Genomic DNA, 16,490 nt, shown 5'->3' on the forward strand with positions numbered 1-16,490 from the left:
TCTAACCTTCTCACATTGTTAGACAGATGTGGTGTAGTTTCACACACAAATAAAAAATAAACAACGATAAATAAATGCAAATTACATCTGTTAATTTAAATCTACCTTACGAATATCTTTGTCTCTTTCTACAGTTATCTTTGCTGACCCCAGTGCAATTCACTTAAAAAAAAAAAAAAAAAAAAAAAAAAAAATCTCTCTTACCCAAGGAACAACATTATAGCTTGGCAGTTCACATACTGATATCAGACTGAAATGATGGTTTTGAATCATAAAACATGTCATCAGCTTTATACCAAACCACCAATAACCTTTGTCCCACTTGCCAGCCCTCCCTTTACTTGTCAATATAAGGCTTACCTGATTGTGTTTCCAATTACAGAGAAGGGAGCCCCTGGTCTGCAAGCTGCAATTGCTTCATCTCTACATTTCCTGGCAACCTCCACTAACTTTTGACCAGATTTATCCACATTGCCCACCAAAAAGGTTTCAGAAGTGTCACCATGGTAGCCATTGTAATACACCTAAACATATGCAGAAATGTAAAGACATGTTCTTGTTTTGCATCCAGAAACAGGTCATCTCCTTAATTAAATCCATTATTTCTAGGAATGAGCTATATATTGCAACAGATGGACCACGGGTAAGCTGTATTTGCGAGAATGAGACTGGAAAAGCGAAACATTGCAGAGAAAAAAAAAAAAAAAGAAAACCATGAAAGATTGCAAGGTGTGTAAGGGTTGCCAATTAAAAATTCAAGAAAAGCAGAAGTTGTGCACCACTGCCCAGCAGCGCACCAGACGACGACGTCGCTCAGCTACAGGACATGAGGCTAACTGGGCAGTATGCGAGAAGACGGGCGGGGGCCGTGCATGGGTGAAGGGGGCCCTGGGGGCTGTGGGGTGCCCACCCACCCCGGCCACCTGCCCCCGGGGCCAGGGACCCGCTTGCACCCCGCAGGGGTAGGGTGTCGAGCCCCGGTGCTGGCCGCGGGCGCTGGGAGACCCAGGAGGGGCTGGCCGGGAGAGCCGTACCTCCGCAGACAGCATCCTCCAGGGGGGCTTTGAGGGGGTGCTGTGCACAGCTGGGTGAGAGGTGTACCCCGCTACCAACATCCAGAGGGAGCCCCACGGAAAGCACGGGCCAAATCCACCGCCAGCTGTCGCACGTCTTCTTCAATCTCATTTTCAAACTACGAAGTGGTATTAACATTGGATTTTACTTCTGACTTCCAGAGATGAATTTTGAAAGACAATAAACGTACCGTTCTGGCACCACAAAGTTTCATGTGCTGAAAATGTAGCACCCTGTTGAATTAATTACATACTGGGTTGTTGGTTTTGGGTTTTTTTTTTGTTTGTTTGTTTGTTTTTTTGACATTTCATAGGTTTTAAACCTCAGCTCTCCAGAAATTCTCTGCTGGGCACAGGAAACCCTGGCTATGCGCTGTGGAGCTCTGCAATGTGCCATTAAAATGGGGTTTGCAGTTACGGCAGGCAGGCACGTAATTGTAAGACAAAGCCAAATTTCCCTATGGAAAGACAAATTATAACGGTGCACAGTTTTGATCTTCTAAAACATTTTTTCTCTCCTGAACAGTGGACAACTATCCTTCTAGGACTAATAACTCACCAAGCTCAAAACACTGAACTTTTGCCACTGGTGACCTATTTGTGAAAGACAGACTCATGTTCTTTTTGGTCGATTCCAAACTAAAAAAAAAAAAAACCCAACAAAAAAAACCCTGGCTACAGACAGTTTATCCCAAGGCCCGGTTTGTGTTCAGGCTGAGATGTGAAGAAAATGCAGGCAATTAGGAACGAGGGTTGTTTCAAAGAAAGGTGAGTGCCAGCAAGGGCCCAACCGTGCTGCCACCCCTCTGGCGGCCAGCAGCTGCCATCCCCTGCTCTATACCTTCCTCTGCCAGTCCAGACTGCCAGTAAATCTTTTCTTTTTTTAATTTAATGCCCATCGGGCAGGTTTTAATCTAGCTAGTTGTTATTTAAATGGAACTAGTTCATTTTTAGCTCTAGCAAGTACAACACACAAAACCTCACCATTAAACATCATCATCCTGGAAAAGCAAATACAGCTGTAAAACAGGCGAGCTTAAAAATAATAATAATATTTACTGCAGCCCATCAACTGCAATTACATATTTTTGACGTTAATAAGCTACAACCACAGCAACTGTAACACACTAATTCCTTAAAAGTCAATGAAAGAACCAAGTTGTAAGAAACATTAACCTGGTAATGGCAGGCTGAAAATTGCACTATGCTGAGGATTCAGTGACGGATAATGCTTTTGTTTCTACACTAAAATACATTTTAAACGCTACATGATTCAAGCCAATAAAATTTGTGTTTCATCTATGAAATTCTCCCATCTTAATTGCGCAAATATGGATTTTTTTCTTCAAATAATTTGAAGTGTTCACACTTAATAACCAGAATATTATTTAATCATTTTATAGAACCTGTACACAATTATGAACAATTTATTGTGCAATATTTACGTTGATTTTTATTCTGTCCACCTGTGAAACGTCCCAGTTTTTGCTCATTAAAAATAAGCTAAAAGATCAGTTAGCAACACTGAAAAGTAATATTTTTTCCTCAGCTATTTTGGAACTGAGCAATTATCAAACACAGCACAGTTCAGTGTTAAATGATAAATATCTTACAAAGATAATCATCAGTTCCCATCCTTGCAGGAATCGTCACATTCACAGAAACTTCAAGATTTATTTTATTTTATGATAGTAAACCAAAACCAAATAAAAATATGTCTTCAAAAAAGACCGGTAACATTTAGTCAGACATAATTTGTAAAGCAGAGCAGACAAACTATGCACACCACATTAATATAAAAATGTTTCATTTAGTTTATCATGGAAAGTATCTGTGATATGAATCTCCACTTTTTTATAATCTAAGGTGTCATTATTATCCTGACAGATAAAACAAAAAAAATAAAATGAACCTTAATGAGATACAAAGAAATCAGATGTTAAATCCTTAGCTGTTGCAAACTTATTTAGCCTCATAAAATGAGCAAAGCTACACCAGTTCACTAAAGTAAAAATGTAGGCCAAAAATATACTTTAAAAATGATAGATCGCACTGTGTAAACCTGATAGTTGGAATTCTACAGTTAGAAAGTATGGAGATGAGGAAGAATTTAGCAAGATTAAAAAAACCAAACCAAACCCAGTTCTGGATCACACGTGAGTATACCATGGGAAGAAGGTCACTGACCCTAATTTTAATAGAAAAAAAATTTTATAAAGCTTGAAACTCATGCTCAGAGGTAGGTCTGCTAGAGATTTCTTCGCTTCTGCCTGTATGAAATTTGGGCCCATGGAAAATAGTATCAAGTTACCAAGAGTTTCTTTAATGATTAAGAAAAGCTTGTTTTTATGAGACGTTACTCCCTTGTACGTGACATATTATTGCAAAAAAACCTGGTGGGATTCAAAAGGCGTCTGCATTCATATTGGAAATAAACGGCATTTTGGGAAAATAAAAACATGCATAGTAAAAAGAAAAAAAGCTTCTGCAAGCGACGAATTTTTTTTTTTTTTAAATTCAAAAATGAAATGAGAATTAGGTTTCCAGTTTCTGTACTTTCTTGCTCCTAAGAAAATCCAGCCAATTTTTATTTAAATAGCTAGAATTGACCGTTCTCTGAAAATATTAAGCCACGATTATATCACACTATTTCTGTTTCTGCGCAAAAGGTTCAGGGCTTTTATACCAGAAATGGAACACAACACTACCTTCGGGGATTTTAATAAATGTAGGGAACACTGCTAGCAAAAGAGTTGCTGTCCAAATAGACTGACATACACAGGCCAATGTAGCCTCTAATGACAGAGTAAGATAATGACAGGCCCCACTCAAAATCAGCAGGAAGAGGAAGATCAATCTTGGCAGAGTGAAGGAAAAATGCTGGCTTTCTTCATGTTAGCTCATCTCATACATATCTATCTTCAGCTGCTGCCCAGTACTGTGGTGCTCTGCATTAACTACACAGTGGATCAATAACAATTACACCTTCTCAAAAACATGACACATAGCAGGATTGGGTTGACATTTCACTTAGGCCAACATTGATCTCAGTGCATCTGATTCCAGTCCTAAATTCAAGTCAGGCCTGGGTCTAGCTGGAATAAACACACAGTTAAAAACAAAAAAGGAAACCAGCTGCTTGTGCCTTGGCTCAGAAGTAAACAGCACATCCATCTGTGCATCCCCCATCTCCAATCCACTATTCTTCCTGTTGCTACTAGTGATTCTAAAGTTGATCAAAGACTATTTTTATATGAATTACTCACCGTGACATCAATGTTGATAATATCTCCATCCTGAAGAGGTCGACTGAAACATAAACAGAGAAAAAAAAATATGGTGACAGACAGTTCCCAACAAAGGGAATATAAGAATAAACACCTAATGACACATACATAAAAAATCAGGGGGTAGATATTTTGTGATGGAGGAAGGCAGAGGCAAACAGAATAATCATTTTTAATGTTCAGCTCTCACTACTTAGAGAACAAGTGTAGCTGAATATAAAATAATGAGAAACAACTACCAGAAAAACATATCAACATCTGAAAAATCTACCATTATATTTATTCTTTTTCTCTCACTAGGGTTCATATTTTACTTTGTGAGTAGCTGAATGTATTGCAAATTTAAAAAAACCCCCACATAATTTCAAATATATTTATTCCTTACCCTACATTTTGCTGGAGGAAAAAAAATAATCAGACTGCATTGGTGGTTTTTTTTCCACACACTAAACTCTAAAGGCATTATGCTATTTTTCTAAGTGTCTGGACAAACAGGATTTTTTTTTTTTTTCTATTTCACATACATTTCTATAACATCTATCAGCATTGTGTGGTAACACGATATGCATCTGCAATATGTTTACATATGACATTTAGTTAAGCTGACGTATGTTCAATATTAAACACAATTTATTAATCTCAGTTTAACATTTTCATTCCCGGTGGTAAAATGTATATTATTGGGGAAATACCTGTCAGGAATACCATGACATACCACGTTGTTTACAGAAGTACAAACAGATTTTGGAAAACCTCCATAGCCCAGAGGTGACGGATAGGCATTCTGTCTGATTATTTCATGATGAACAATGGAATCTATTTCTTCAGTTGTCATGCCAACCTAAAATATCAAACATAACATCCTGTTAAAAAAGCAAAGATAGTTTCTCATATTTACTGAATGTGATTGCAGCCAACCGTTTCAATGAAATCTTGGATGTTTCAAATACACTGCTTTGATACAAAACACTGAACTGTCTGATATACTTTATTGATATATTGGACTGTTTTTTTTTTTTTTAAAGAGAAAAAGGTTTTAAATAAAGCATGCAGTAGAAATGAGCACTCAAAGGTTCCTAGAAAACCTAAAATACTGTCTCTACTTCCTTTCCCTTCTTTTTTCCACGTTTGCTTTCTCAAAGACACCAATTTTCCATGGCATCTTGTTTCAGTAGCTGCTATAGAAATGTCTGGTTTCAATGCTTTCAGTCCTTTAAAACATGACATTACTTTCCCTTCTTATTTGTAAAAGAAAGGATCTTAATTCTGGTAAGTTCCCTGTACATTTATCATAATATACTTGTGCATTTTATGAAATTGTTTTCCAAGTATTCTTTAATTTTATAAAAGATTTAAATATTTTGCTTCATATCTTGAGGATATTTTACCTGAAGTTGCCATAGCCTGGATGATCACAGTGAATCTACAAGCGCTTATCCATCATTTTTAGAAATCTTCATTTTTATGCTTGAAGTTTTCTAGATTCATCCTTTTCTCACGATTTTACATATTAAAAAACCCCTCTCATAAATCATTCAGTCATTTTCTGAGTATCCATGGAGTGGAAAATGCACATGCTTAAAATAACATTCTCCTCGCCTTTCTTTTGGATCAACTCTGTCTCTGGAATGGTTAGAGCTGAAATTTGAAATTTGGTAGGGAAACCTCCCTCATTGAGAAGAAGTGCCTTTGAGGGTTCCTCTGCAAATTGATTTTGATTTGAATGAGTTTTGAGCCTCTGAAAATCATACTTTGTACACATACACTACAGTGGCTGTGATTTTGGGGGATTTTTTAGTAATACATGGAATATAGGTAGGCTGTGGCGCAGGAGGCGTACTTATCCATATATTGAAATGCTGCGTGATCACGCGCAGTGAATACAAGGGAGTGCACCTCCGTACTGTGCTGAGGGTAAAACCAGGTCTATTTGCTCAGCTTGCATCTTGTTCAGCATGAAAACCTGGTTGGGCAGGTGAGGAGCGATGAACCCACTCAAGACCAAGGTTTGGGGTTACTACACCCCCCCACACCCCCCTTTGCTTTGCAGTAGCCATTGCAGCCTCTGCGCTGGGACGGCAGCCGCAGCCCTGGTGCACTGTCTGCATGCATTGGGTACTGCAGCCATCGGTTCTGGATAAATACAGGTTTGTTGCTCCTGCCTTCGCTCGCCCATCTATCTTCAGCCTGTAGACAAACCGAACCGCTATGTACCAGATTGGGTGCTGTCTGCCGCTGCTCTGCTCAAGGAATTTGATGTCACTTTTGGACACTCAGCAGACAGACCTGTGGTCTCTGCATGGCAGGCTTACGCACTGCAAAAAGTTCTGCTTTTGACAGTATCTGCTTTACTTTTAAAGGAGCTTTTGCTAGCTGGTTAAAGTTGGGGAGGCACCTACTGCATACCTCATCCCTTATTTGGGACAGGACAACCTGATGGTATCCAACAAAATACTTCCATGTTATAGAATTTACTGCTTTATTCCCAAATCTTCAACACAAACCCAGGAAATGCTATCGTGTATAATACCATACTGTATTTTTAAGTCGCACAGGCAGTAAATGGTAATATCAAAACCACGCTCAGCCCAAACTTTGTCTCTGCATCCGTGCATTATAACGCACCTTTGTTATATTGGGGGATGTTGCTGCCATTAGCTAAAGCACAGGTGAGAGCTGGTTTGGAGGGCTGCGTGCAAGGTGGGTTCAGCAAGACAGTAGGAACAGGTGGAGGGATGGGTCTCTTCAGATAAAATAGGAATGCAGAGTTTACCTTCGGAAAATAGCCTAAATGAGGTCAGTTTGTTTAGTCTGGTGCACTGAAAGCTGTAATGGCTCTGTTACTGTGCAAAGGGGACAGGCTCAAGGAAAGGCAGGAAGCTCTTTCAAGAGTGGCGTTGGCACAAAACCAAATGGGTATAAACTGGCCACATGCAGTGTCAGCCTGGAAAGCAGAAGGCGCTCGCTGTCGATGAGGGAGGGCTTTGGAGCATCCTCCCAATCAGGGGAGTCTTGGCCAAACACTTACTGGTGTAAAATGGAGCTCACCACCCGTCTGCGGCTGACCTGGGCAGCGGTCTCGGCACTGCAACTCCAAATGCCACCTCCCTCCCAGTCCACAGCTCATGGTCATGTAATTCTTACCTTATACACCTTCTTGCTCCAAAACGTTCATTACCTGTATGTAGTATTTTGCTATTATGTATGATTTGGCACATACTATGAACTGCATCATAAGCTACACCGTGCTGCATACATATGTATTTTACGCATGATAACAACCAAAGAGTATTAGTGAAAACCTGCTCTCATTCAAAACCCACATTGCACCCTGATCCTTCAGAAACATATATATGCCCTTCACTTCACATGAGTAAGTTTTACTGTACTGGGAAATAATTGCACATAAAGAAGTTAAACGTGCACGAGCCTATGTAAGATCAAAGCTTCAGGCAGTTTTGTTATTGGCCACCCCAGCTCCAGAATTAAACCTCTGGGAAAGTGTGATGACAGCTGAAAGAAAAATGCACAGTAAACTGATAATTTTTTCCCCTTTTAAGTCAATGGCATTGACCTACAGTCCCCATCTATCTCTGCATCTCATAGCTACTCAACCCATTTTACCCTATCCAGTATGCTATTACATGAAATACCACGGCAAGGCTAAAAAAGCACTCTTTCATCTGCAAAACCTGGTAGTAAGCTCCTCCCAGGACATTTTAACTTGGGAGGTATCCCAAAAAGCATAATGTAGAAACATTTCTGGAAATCATGAAGCTTTATTATCAATGCACTCCAGAAAATTGTGTGGAATTTGGCAGCTGCTTTTTCAATGGCAGCTCTACGAGTTGCGCTGGACCCCGCGGGACAGCAAGGGGCTGAAGGATGGATGGGAACGGAGGAGGCAGCCCAGCCCTTTGGACTTGCACACACGCAGAACTGGAAAGCACAACATACAAGGAAGATGGGCCATGAAATGAAAGGAAAAAATGTAGTGTGGGCCTTCTGAGAAACTCAGTCTGAAACTCAATGGCACAATCTGAACAGAGGAAGATTACAGACAGAGAGATATTGCATCACAGCCAGCAACTCACTTTAAGTACTACATAGGTCCAAAATACAGGAATAATTAAACAGGCCTATCATGGACTGAATCAAAAGTTAATAAATCCTTATTTTTTCAGGATCTAACTTAAAGTTAGATGCACATTAAGGGAAAGTTAAAAAAAAAAAAGTAGAAAAAAACCCCAAATGAGTGAAAGCATAAAAGACATCCAAGCTGTTATGGGACTTCGGTAATTGTTACCTTTAAGCCCTTTCCAGCCAGAAGCAGGACATGACGGGCCAACTGACAAGCTTGACGAAGCCCTTGAATCTGATCTTCATTCTTAATTTCTATGTCGTCTCCCCAGTCTGGTACAATGCCTGTCGTCACATAGTCTGGCTTCTTTATGTGCTTGGAGAAAAAGGATTGAAAATGAAGATCAGAAAACTGAGCATGACAATGGGATCATTTTCTCAGATACTGCCTCCTGCTTCATGGCAGCTTGCCCTTTCTGTCGTAGTATCGACCTTCCTAAGCCATCAGGGCAAACCCTCAAGGCTGCCTCAGTATTTCTTCCACTGCCCTTTTGAACTTAACATTGCCTGTTACTACTGACTTACACAGTCTGTTAGCCTTCCAGTGCTGAAACCCCAGATACTGCAGCTGACTTCCAGCAGACAGTCGCAAGTTTTGAAACTGTGAGAAAGAAACTTAAAAACTTCATTTTCTTTTGCAAAGAGGCATGCTTTCTACAAAAGGCATCTAAACACTGGAACTAACGCGACAAACATAGAGAATTAGGCTCAAAAATAAAACTGATCAAATCCTTAGCTTCTTGTTCAGAGAAAACTCCTATTAACTTCCATGAGATTGGATTTGACGAAGAACCTTAAGATCCAACTTATTTTAATTTAGAGGTTTTTACTTATTAATCTAGTTCATATGGTGTGCCCAAATTTGTCCATCTACAACATTAAGCACGGGTATCCCAATTTGCTATGTCAAGGAAAGCGTAATAAACTTAATTTTTCCCACACATAAAGTTCTCAGCCCTCGTGTAGAGGTGAAATTTCATTTCTGTTTTTTTTTTAAATCCACAACAATTTAATGACACGTGTATAAACACAACAAACTAACAATAACGGTAACGTCTTGCACAGAGATGGAAATGTGCTTTCAGAAGGTCCTGGGCTGTTTCACTGGCTGGGGAAGAGTCCCTTCACCACGCTGGCCACAGGGCGAGTTTTGCACTGACTTCACAAAATACAGAATCAAGCTGGCAAGCAGAAAACAAAGTGGGCGCTTGGGCTGTACACAACAAGACCATACAACAGCAGGGTGTAGGAGTAGAGAAGAGTGGGGCAACCAATTAGCTCTCGCAGGACTTTAAATAGGAAGACTATTGTTACTCCTACGGGTATTTCATTTCTACTCCAATAGAAAGTGAAACTATCTTTAGTGGGTTTATGCCAATGGAATTTCAGATTTACATTTCGTTCAGATTAACGGTGTATCAACCCTAACAGCATCCTACTGTAGTAGTTTGGGACTTAATTTAGACTGCCCCGCCATTTGCTGGATTACCAACTCCATACACAGCAGCACCCCTGCTTTCCCCTTGGAGGGCACTTTAGTTAACTGCTGAGACCTGACCCTGCTGACCTGATCTGTTAAGGGAGAAGCCCAAAGCAGCATACATACAAATGTCTATGTATACAGTTTCACACCAACATCTTGAAAAACCTGTTATTTCAATGTTATTTCTGGCATACTCTGTATAAATTAATAACTTTGCCCTCAAGTTTTCAGAGTAGAAGAATTGGACTGATTTGTAGACAGTCTGAGAACTCTGACTTGTGAAGACAACTTTTCAGTATGAGAATATATTTCTCCCTCTTTATGCTAAAATAAGTATCTAAATACAGAAAAAAAGTTTGTCTCCAATTTTTAAACTTCTGAAAATATATGAAGCATGTAACCCTATGTTCTCCCTGCACACAGAGCTTCCACAGCCTCTTAGGTGTAAGAGCCCTACATCCAGCATCCTTATCTGCTTTCCTGTCTAACAACTTTTTAGTATTTCTGGGCAATGGAAATACTCTATGTTTTGCATAAGAAATCTATAATAAAATTAAAAGTAAAATTAAAGAAGTACTAATACAAATGCTGAAAAGCACTGTTTAGAGAGGGTACTTCGATTTTCTTTTGGCTAAAGGAAAGATACTAGACAGTTAATCTGTATGCTGTAATTAAATGGGGAAAAAAAAAAGAAAAAAAAGTGAAAGAAAAAAGGGGGAAACAGAAGTGGAACACGTGTTAAAATTACATGAAAAAGTTCCTTTTGGCTCTAAAGTCAATAAAAATAAAAGTATATGTTGCAAAAAAACCCCCAACAAACACTCAGGCACAGCAAAGACAAGTTTAGAACATGCAGTGGGGTTGTGGGGCAGCTACCAGCAGGTACTGTATGTTGTCTTCCTAAATCTGACATAACCAATTAACAAAACCTTCAGCAAAATACAAACATTTTTATAATTAGCTTGCTAGAGATTTATACAGAAAAGGACTCAGACGATTATGAATGATTCCTGTGGACTTTTGGTAGGACTGCCTATAATTGTCCAAATCGAGAATCTGGACCCAGAAGTGTTAAGTGTTGACAGATGATTATAATATTCCATGTTTATAGTACCATAACTGAAGAAGCCCCAGGTTTGAACTCCCTAATAACTAGATATACCATGGTGTTTAACATGGTAGGCAGCTGAAAACTTCTCTCACCAGCATTCCTATTTCAAATACCAGACCAAGCAACAGGATGATGATCCAAACGCCCCGCTGTCGGGCAACGAATACACTTGATCAAGCCTGCAGTCGAACTCAATATTGACTGAAGAACAGATTAGATAAAGAAACTGCAGTACCTTAGGAACTGACTGAGGTGGAGAAACCGTGGCTGGCCAAACTATACTATAAGCAGTATTTCTTTGTCCCTGAAAAAAGAAGCATCTTCGCTGTTGATTGCTTGACTGCCTGTGCAGGTAGATACAGTTGCAGGAAGAAAAGATTACGTGGCAGCCAGTCACAGAACCTGTTAACGGACAAGTTAAAAACGGTTAACTTTTTTTTCTACCACTGCATTAAAAATTGAAAGTATGCAAAAAAAAAGCATCATATAAAACAAACCACAGAACCCATGTAGCAGCCAAGGGGTAGTTCAAATCTTGTACTGTTAAAGGAAGAGCATTAACACCGAGAAGCAATGAGAACAAAAAACTCCCCAAACAATACTTTGAAGCTTTATAAAATACTAGATCCGTTTTGGTTTGATGCATTAAAAGGTAGCATGGGTAAATTCCCCAAAGCTTACAGCCAGGAGCGACGCTCCGACTGGCCGCTGCTTGGAGCAATTTGCATGGCTAGAAGCTGCACTGTTCAAGGCTTGACAAAATGGTGAATAAGGGACAACAGCAAGAAAAGAGGAGAGAAAAAAAAGATTTAATGTTGATTTCAGACAATATTTTCAGCTGCATTTTTCCAGAACTGGTCACAGATTTGAGCATAAAGTTAATGCTGCTCTTGTCATTTGCGCCAAGACACAAGGAATGGGGTTCAATTTGTCCTGCCTAGCAGGGCAACAGAACAAACTTCAAGGGATATTTTTAATCTCAGCCAAAGGCAATTGAAGGGATTAAAAAAATAATTGACTTGGAATATTCAAATCAAATTTCCACTTAATTCACATGGGAATTTGGGATGACAGTTCATCAGACTATGCATTGATAAAACTTAGTTGTCGGGCATGACACATTTTGCCCCCATTAAAAAAGAAAAAAAAAAAAGAAAAAAGAGGGAAAAAAAAGGCCATTGAGGCAAAAAGGTTGTCAGAAACATCAAAACCAAAATAATGCATCACAAAAGACAATGCTAGCATCAAACCCAGGAAATATACTACATTCAAAAGGATTATTGACACTGCCCAATTAAACTACAATTACACGTAGAACATATTTCCATTACTCAAACATTCTATAATCTAAACAGAGGGGTTTTTTTGAAACGTAAGTTTCACATAATAGCTAATCTGCTTCTGAAAAATGTCATACGTATACAAACAAAAGAGCAATCTTTTGTGGCAAGTAACCCATATGAATGATTACTCTTCAGTAAAAAGGAAGTGTTTTTGTTTAAACAGAACACCTGTCTGTTTTTTATATCACAGAAATTAAGGAATTAATCTACTGCATATTTTGGAACTATGTAAAGAAAAAATTAATTTTTTTTTTTAGAAGAAGAGTTTCTTCCATAACTTGTATGTTTTTATTTTATTGTACCTCCCTTCCTTTCCTTTGGATGCATTCAGCACGTCCAGATGCAGAAATTATCCTTCCACAGGCACAGTTGGCTTCATAGACAGCCCTATTCCAGCATTCCATGATATACAGGAGATTCGAGTTATGCACCTTTTTTGGAGCCCCAAACCCCAGAATGAATGAAATAGTTGCACGGGGTTTGCTTTAGAAGTGTCCGACTGCCTCTTTGCCCACTGATCAGTGCTACGTTTAGTTGCCAGTAAGTGAAAGGTTGTAGAAACTTTTACTCAATGCAAGGAAATTTTTACTGTTTTTTAAAATTGTTGATAAGTAACAAGGCAGAGTTGGAGAGCGAGGCTCAGATCAAGCTCTCAGTATAACCTAGGTACTCCAATGGAAGTTGCCTGCTTCAAAAGGGAAGAGATTGTCTCCATGGAAGTGGAGCTGCCCAGTTAACAGAGGGCTGGAATGGTTTGGTGGCGTTTTAACTATAATTTAATCAACAACCTCATCACGTACTGCTTTCCTAGGGTCTCCTTCAGATGAAAAAAAAATCATTGTCCAATTAAAAATAAATAAATCTGGGCCATCCAACATGCACAATGTCTAAGTGCATCCAAAGAGCCCAAAGCATCCTACAAACTCCCTGGCTGGTTTGCACCCGTTTCTAGAACCTGGAAGCACAGAATCTGCTGAGGCAGCAACTTTTGGGCCATCAGAAATGGCAATCAGTCCGCCAGTGTAAGCTAAGGTAGCTCTTTTACAGAGTGCAGTGGAAGGACCTCGCTTTTACCACAGCTGAAGGTATTATAAATATATTTAAAACCCACACTCACTGATGTGGTCAGTTAAAGCCCATGTGGACGTCAATAAATGAACGCGTATTTCAAATGCTCTCCTTGGCACACGGCATGCTGCCTGGGCACCTTGTCTACTGTGTAAAAGTTTAATTAGGGAAGAAAAGGTGCAAGTGTGCTTGTCGATTATTCAACAATAAAACACCAAATGATGCAAATACACACATTTAAATACATTAAACCAGATTATATTCGTGGGTGCATGCCTGTTGACCATCCCACATTCAGAAGAGATACCTTTTTATTTGGAATAAAATTTTTACCTCTATTCTCCCAAAGATACACTGTAAGTGTTGTCACAAGATAACAGGATAATAAGGTACTGTAGTCTGTTGTTATTCTACTAACTATTCATTATAAACCAGACACATACAAAAATATCTACTACTTAAACAGGTGAAATGCGACAACCAAATAAATATCACCATAGTATAATACGACTCCTAAAATACATCACAAGATTATAAACACAGGACAACTAAACCTTTATTTGAAATATCAAAAATTGTAACAGAAAACATTCTCCTACAAAGTAAAAATAAAATGAAATAAAATGGCATTAAACTATAATGAAGTTACTGTTTCATAATGAAAATCTGGACTCCATCCACACACTTCCTTCCTTAAGAAGGCCTTCCTAATGCCTCCACAGCTCCTTTTATTTTTTAACCTCCCATATTCACAGCTAATTCGATATAGCAACATCATCAATCACCAGAGACAAGAACAACTGGCTGTATTCTCCAAGTCTGGCTCAAATATTCCCTCCTCCACATGCCTTACACCTATCAAAGCTTTTCTCAGCGCCTTATTTACTTCTGCAACACTGGTGCTCACGCACATCCTTTTTGTTAAGCTTTCTATGTATATTAACTGCTGTAAGATAGTTCATAAATGCAGGATTTATGCAGCTACCAGTGGAAACTGCAGCCACCGGAGAGAGCCCCGAGTCTGAAGCCAGGTAGCCTGGAGACACACCAGCACAGCCAGGATGCAAAGTTGACCCTTTACGCATTTCTTCTCTCCCCCAACAGCCAGGCTACGTCACCTGCCACGAGTAACAGAATATTTACTATCAGCTGCAATAAGGAGAATTATTACCAGCATTACTGAATCACATCAGCAGATGCAAGGTACTGAGCACAGAAAATTACAGACAACTGCTCCTCTGACTCAACAGTGAATCACACTGTGCAATCTGTATGCACGCATGTCCTGCCGGAGCCGCTGGATTCCTCAGCATACCTTCCAGACCTTAATTTGTATTAATAATATAAATATGCACTGTGAGCTTTTATGAATTACCAGACGAATTTATCTTGTGTGGAAATTACATTTTCTTTTTCTTTTAAATGAGTCAGCCAAAGGGGCTGAACACAGAATTCAAGTATGATGATGGGTGGGAGCATTTTAACTGACTGATTTTGCAGCACAATGTGCCCTATATTTATTAGCCTTTTACTCTAGGTCTATTTTAATTGTTATCTGTTCATGCATGCTACACTATATAATGAAATGCTCCCATTTCACTCACAGAGTAGAGTTTTTTTATGTGTATCTCTATTAATGACCCTTAATTAAGTTGATTTTAGTCATTTAGATGTGATTCTCCTCTGGTCAAGAAGTATTTTTAAAGGGAGATGTTGGAAATGAACTCTCACATAAGCCCTTTTCTAATGCTTCTTGTTTAACAGTTGTAACAATTTATCAGCTATGTTTTCAATGAATGAGGTGTGGGGTAGCCATGCAAAAAACTGCTCATCTACATGATTCATCAAATGTGATTGTTAGCAACCATTTTTTTGGTATTTATTTATGAAAGACTTCAAACTTCCAGGCAATTAGCAAAAATGTTACCAAAGGATAAACTTCATGACAGTTCTAAGCTACAATAAACACAAGGGTACATCTTAAAAAGAGCCAAGAAATAAAAGTAACATATTTTAAAATAATTTAGTCACGGTATCAACAGAAGCACAGTACCAACATTATTTAGGATTACAAGAATTAACATCCAACCCCTTTAGGAAATAAAATCAACTTGCTCTCAATAAAGTAAATCTTACTTAATATATACGAGCAATTAACAACACTAAAAGCATTGTTCCTATAATTCTTTTCAAAATATGTGATTTAATCTTTTTTTTTTTTTTTTTAACTGAAAAAAGAATGATTGGAGATTTTCTTAGTATACATGCATTTGAGGGTAAAACACTACAGATCTTTAATTTGGCTTGTCAGGTCATTTTAATATTATGTCATAATTTTGCTTCTTGTGCAAATATTCATTTTGCTGAAACTTCAGAGGAAGAAAGTTTAAAGTGAGGTAATTAAAAATCACTGTGGGTAATAATATGTGGAATCCAACCAATGCAATTAGGTAAGAATACATAGCTTTTTACTGTTAATGATTAAATGTTCCCGTTTTTCAATCTGGAATAATGGTTGCGGTCTGAAAGATCTTTACCTGTAATTGTAATTCTAACTGTCTAATAAAACACTGACTTTGTCATCCCTGTGTCGCAAAGGTACATGCAAGCTTCAAAAATAGGATGGGAAAGATTAAAGGTTCTCTCCAACTCTGTGTAACCTGTGTAGCAGAAGAGCAGCTCACATTTCACAAGCAATAACCTGTGCATTTGCTAAAAAAAAAAAAAAAAAAAAAAAAAGGGGGGGGGGGGGAGAACAACATAGGGAAATGCCTGAGGCAGAAGTTGAAACTGATTGGACAAAGTAGAAGGACAAGAGCCCTTGAAATTAAACAAAAGCAAATTCATTCTGTTGACAGATGTTGATTACATCAAAGTCACGAAAGAACTTTTTTCTGTTTCTTTTTTTTTTCCTTTTTTGCAACTAATACCCCACGTTTTCTGTACAATAAGGATATAACATATCTTAATCAACATATCCCAACA

The 16,490-nt window shown here is 38.6% G+C and overlaps 1 protein-coding gene across 2 annotated transcripts in view; it reads right to left on the reverse strand.

Moving 5' to 3' along the window:
- The window catches only part of METAP1D (methionyl aminopeptidase type 1D, mitochondrial), a 50,503-nt gene that overhangs the window by 11,058 nt on the left and 22,955 nt on the right, over positions 1–16,490 (reverse strand). The window contains exons 2-6 of one of the 2 annotated variants that reach the window (XM_049812496.1): positions 11,330–11,496; positions 8,667–8,807; positions 5,053–5,201; positions 4,340–4,382; positions 361–524 (exon numbers count right to left, since the gene is read on the reverse strand). In XM_049812496.1, the coding sequence (XP_049668453.1) occupies positions 361–524; positions 4,340–4,382; positions 5,053–5,195 (350 nt within the window). In that variant the 5' untranslated portion in view covers positions 5,196–5,201; positions 8,667–8,807; positions 11,330–11,496. Of the gene's footprint in view, positions 1–360; positions 525–4,339; positions 4,383–5,052; positions 5,202–8,666; positions 8,817–11,329; positions 11,497–16,490 lie in introns of both variants that reach the window. The other variant, XM_049812506.1, reaches the window with a different exon arrangement.

This window comes from Accipiter gentilis, chromosome 1, assembly GCF_929443795.1.
Source record: "Accipiter gentilis chromosome 1, bAccGen1.1, whole genome shotgun sequence".
Taxonomy (NCBI): Eukaryota; Metazoa; Chordata; class Aves; order Accipitriformes; family Accipitridae; genus Astur; species Astur gentilis.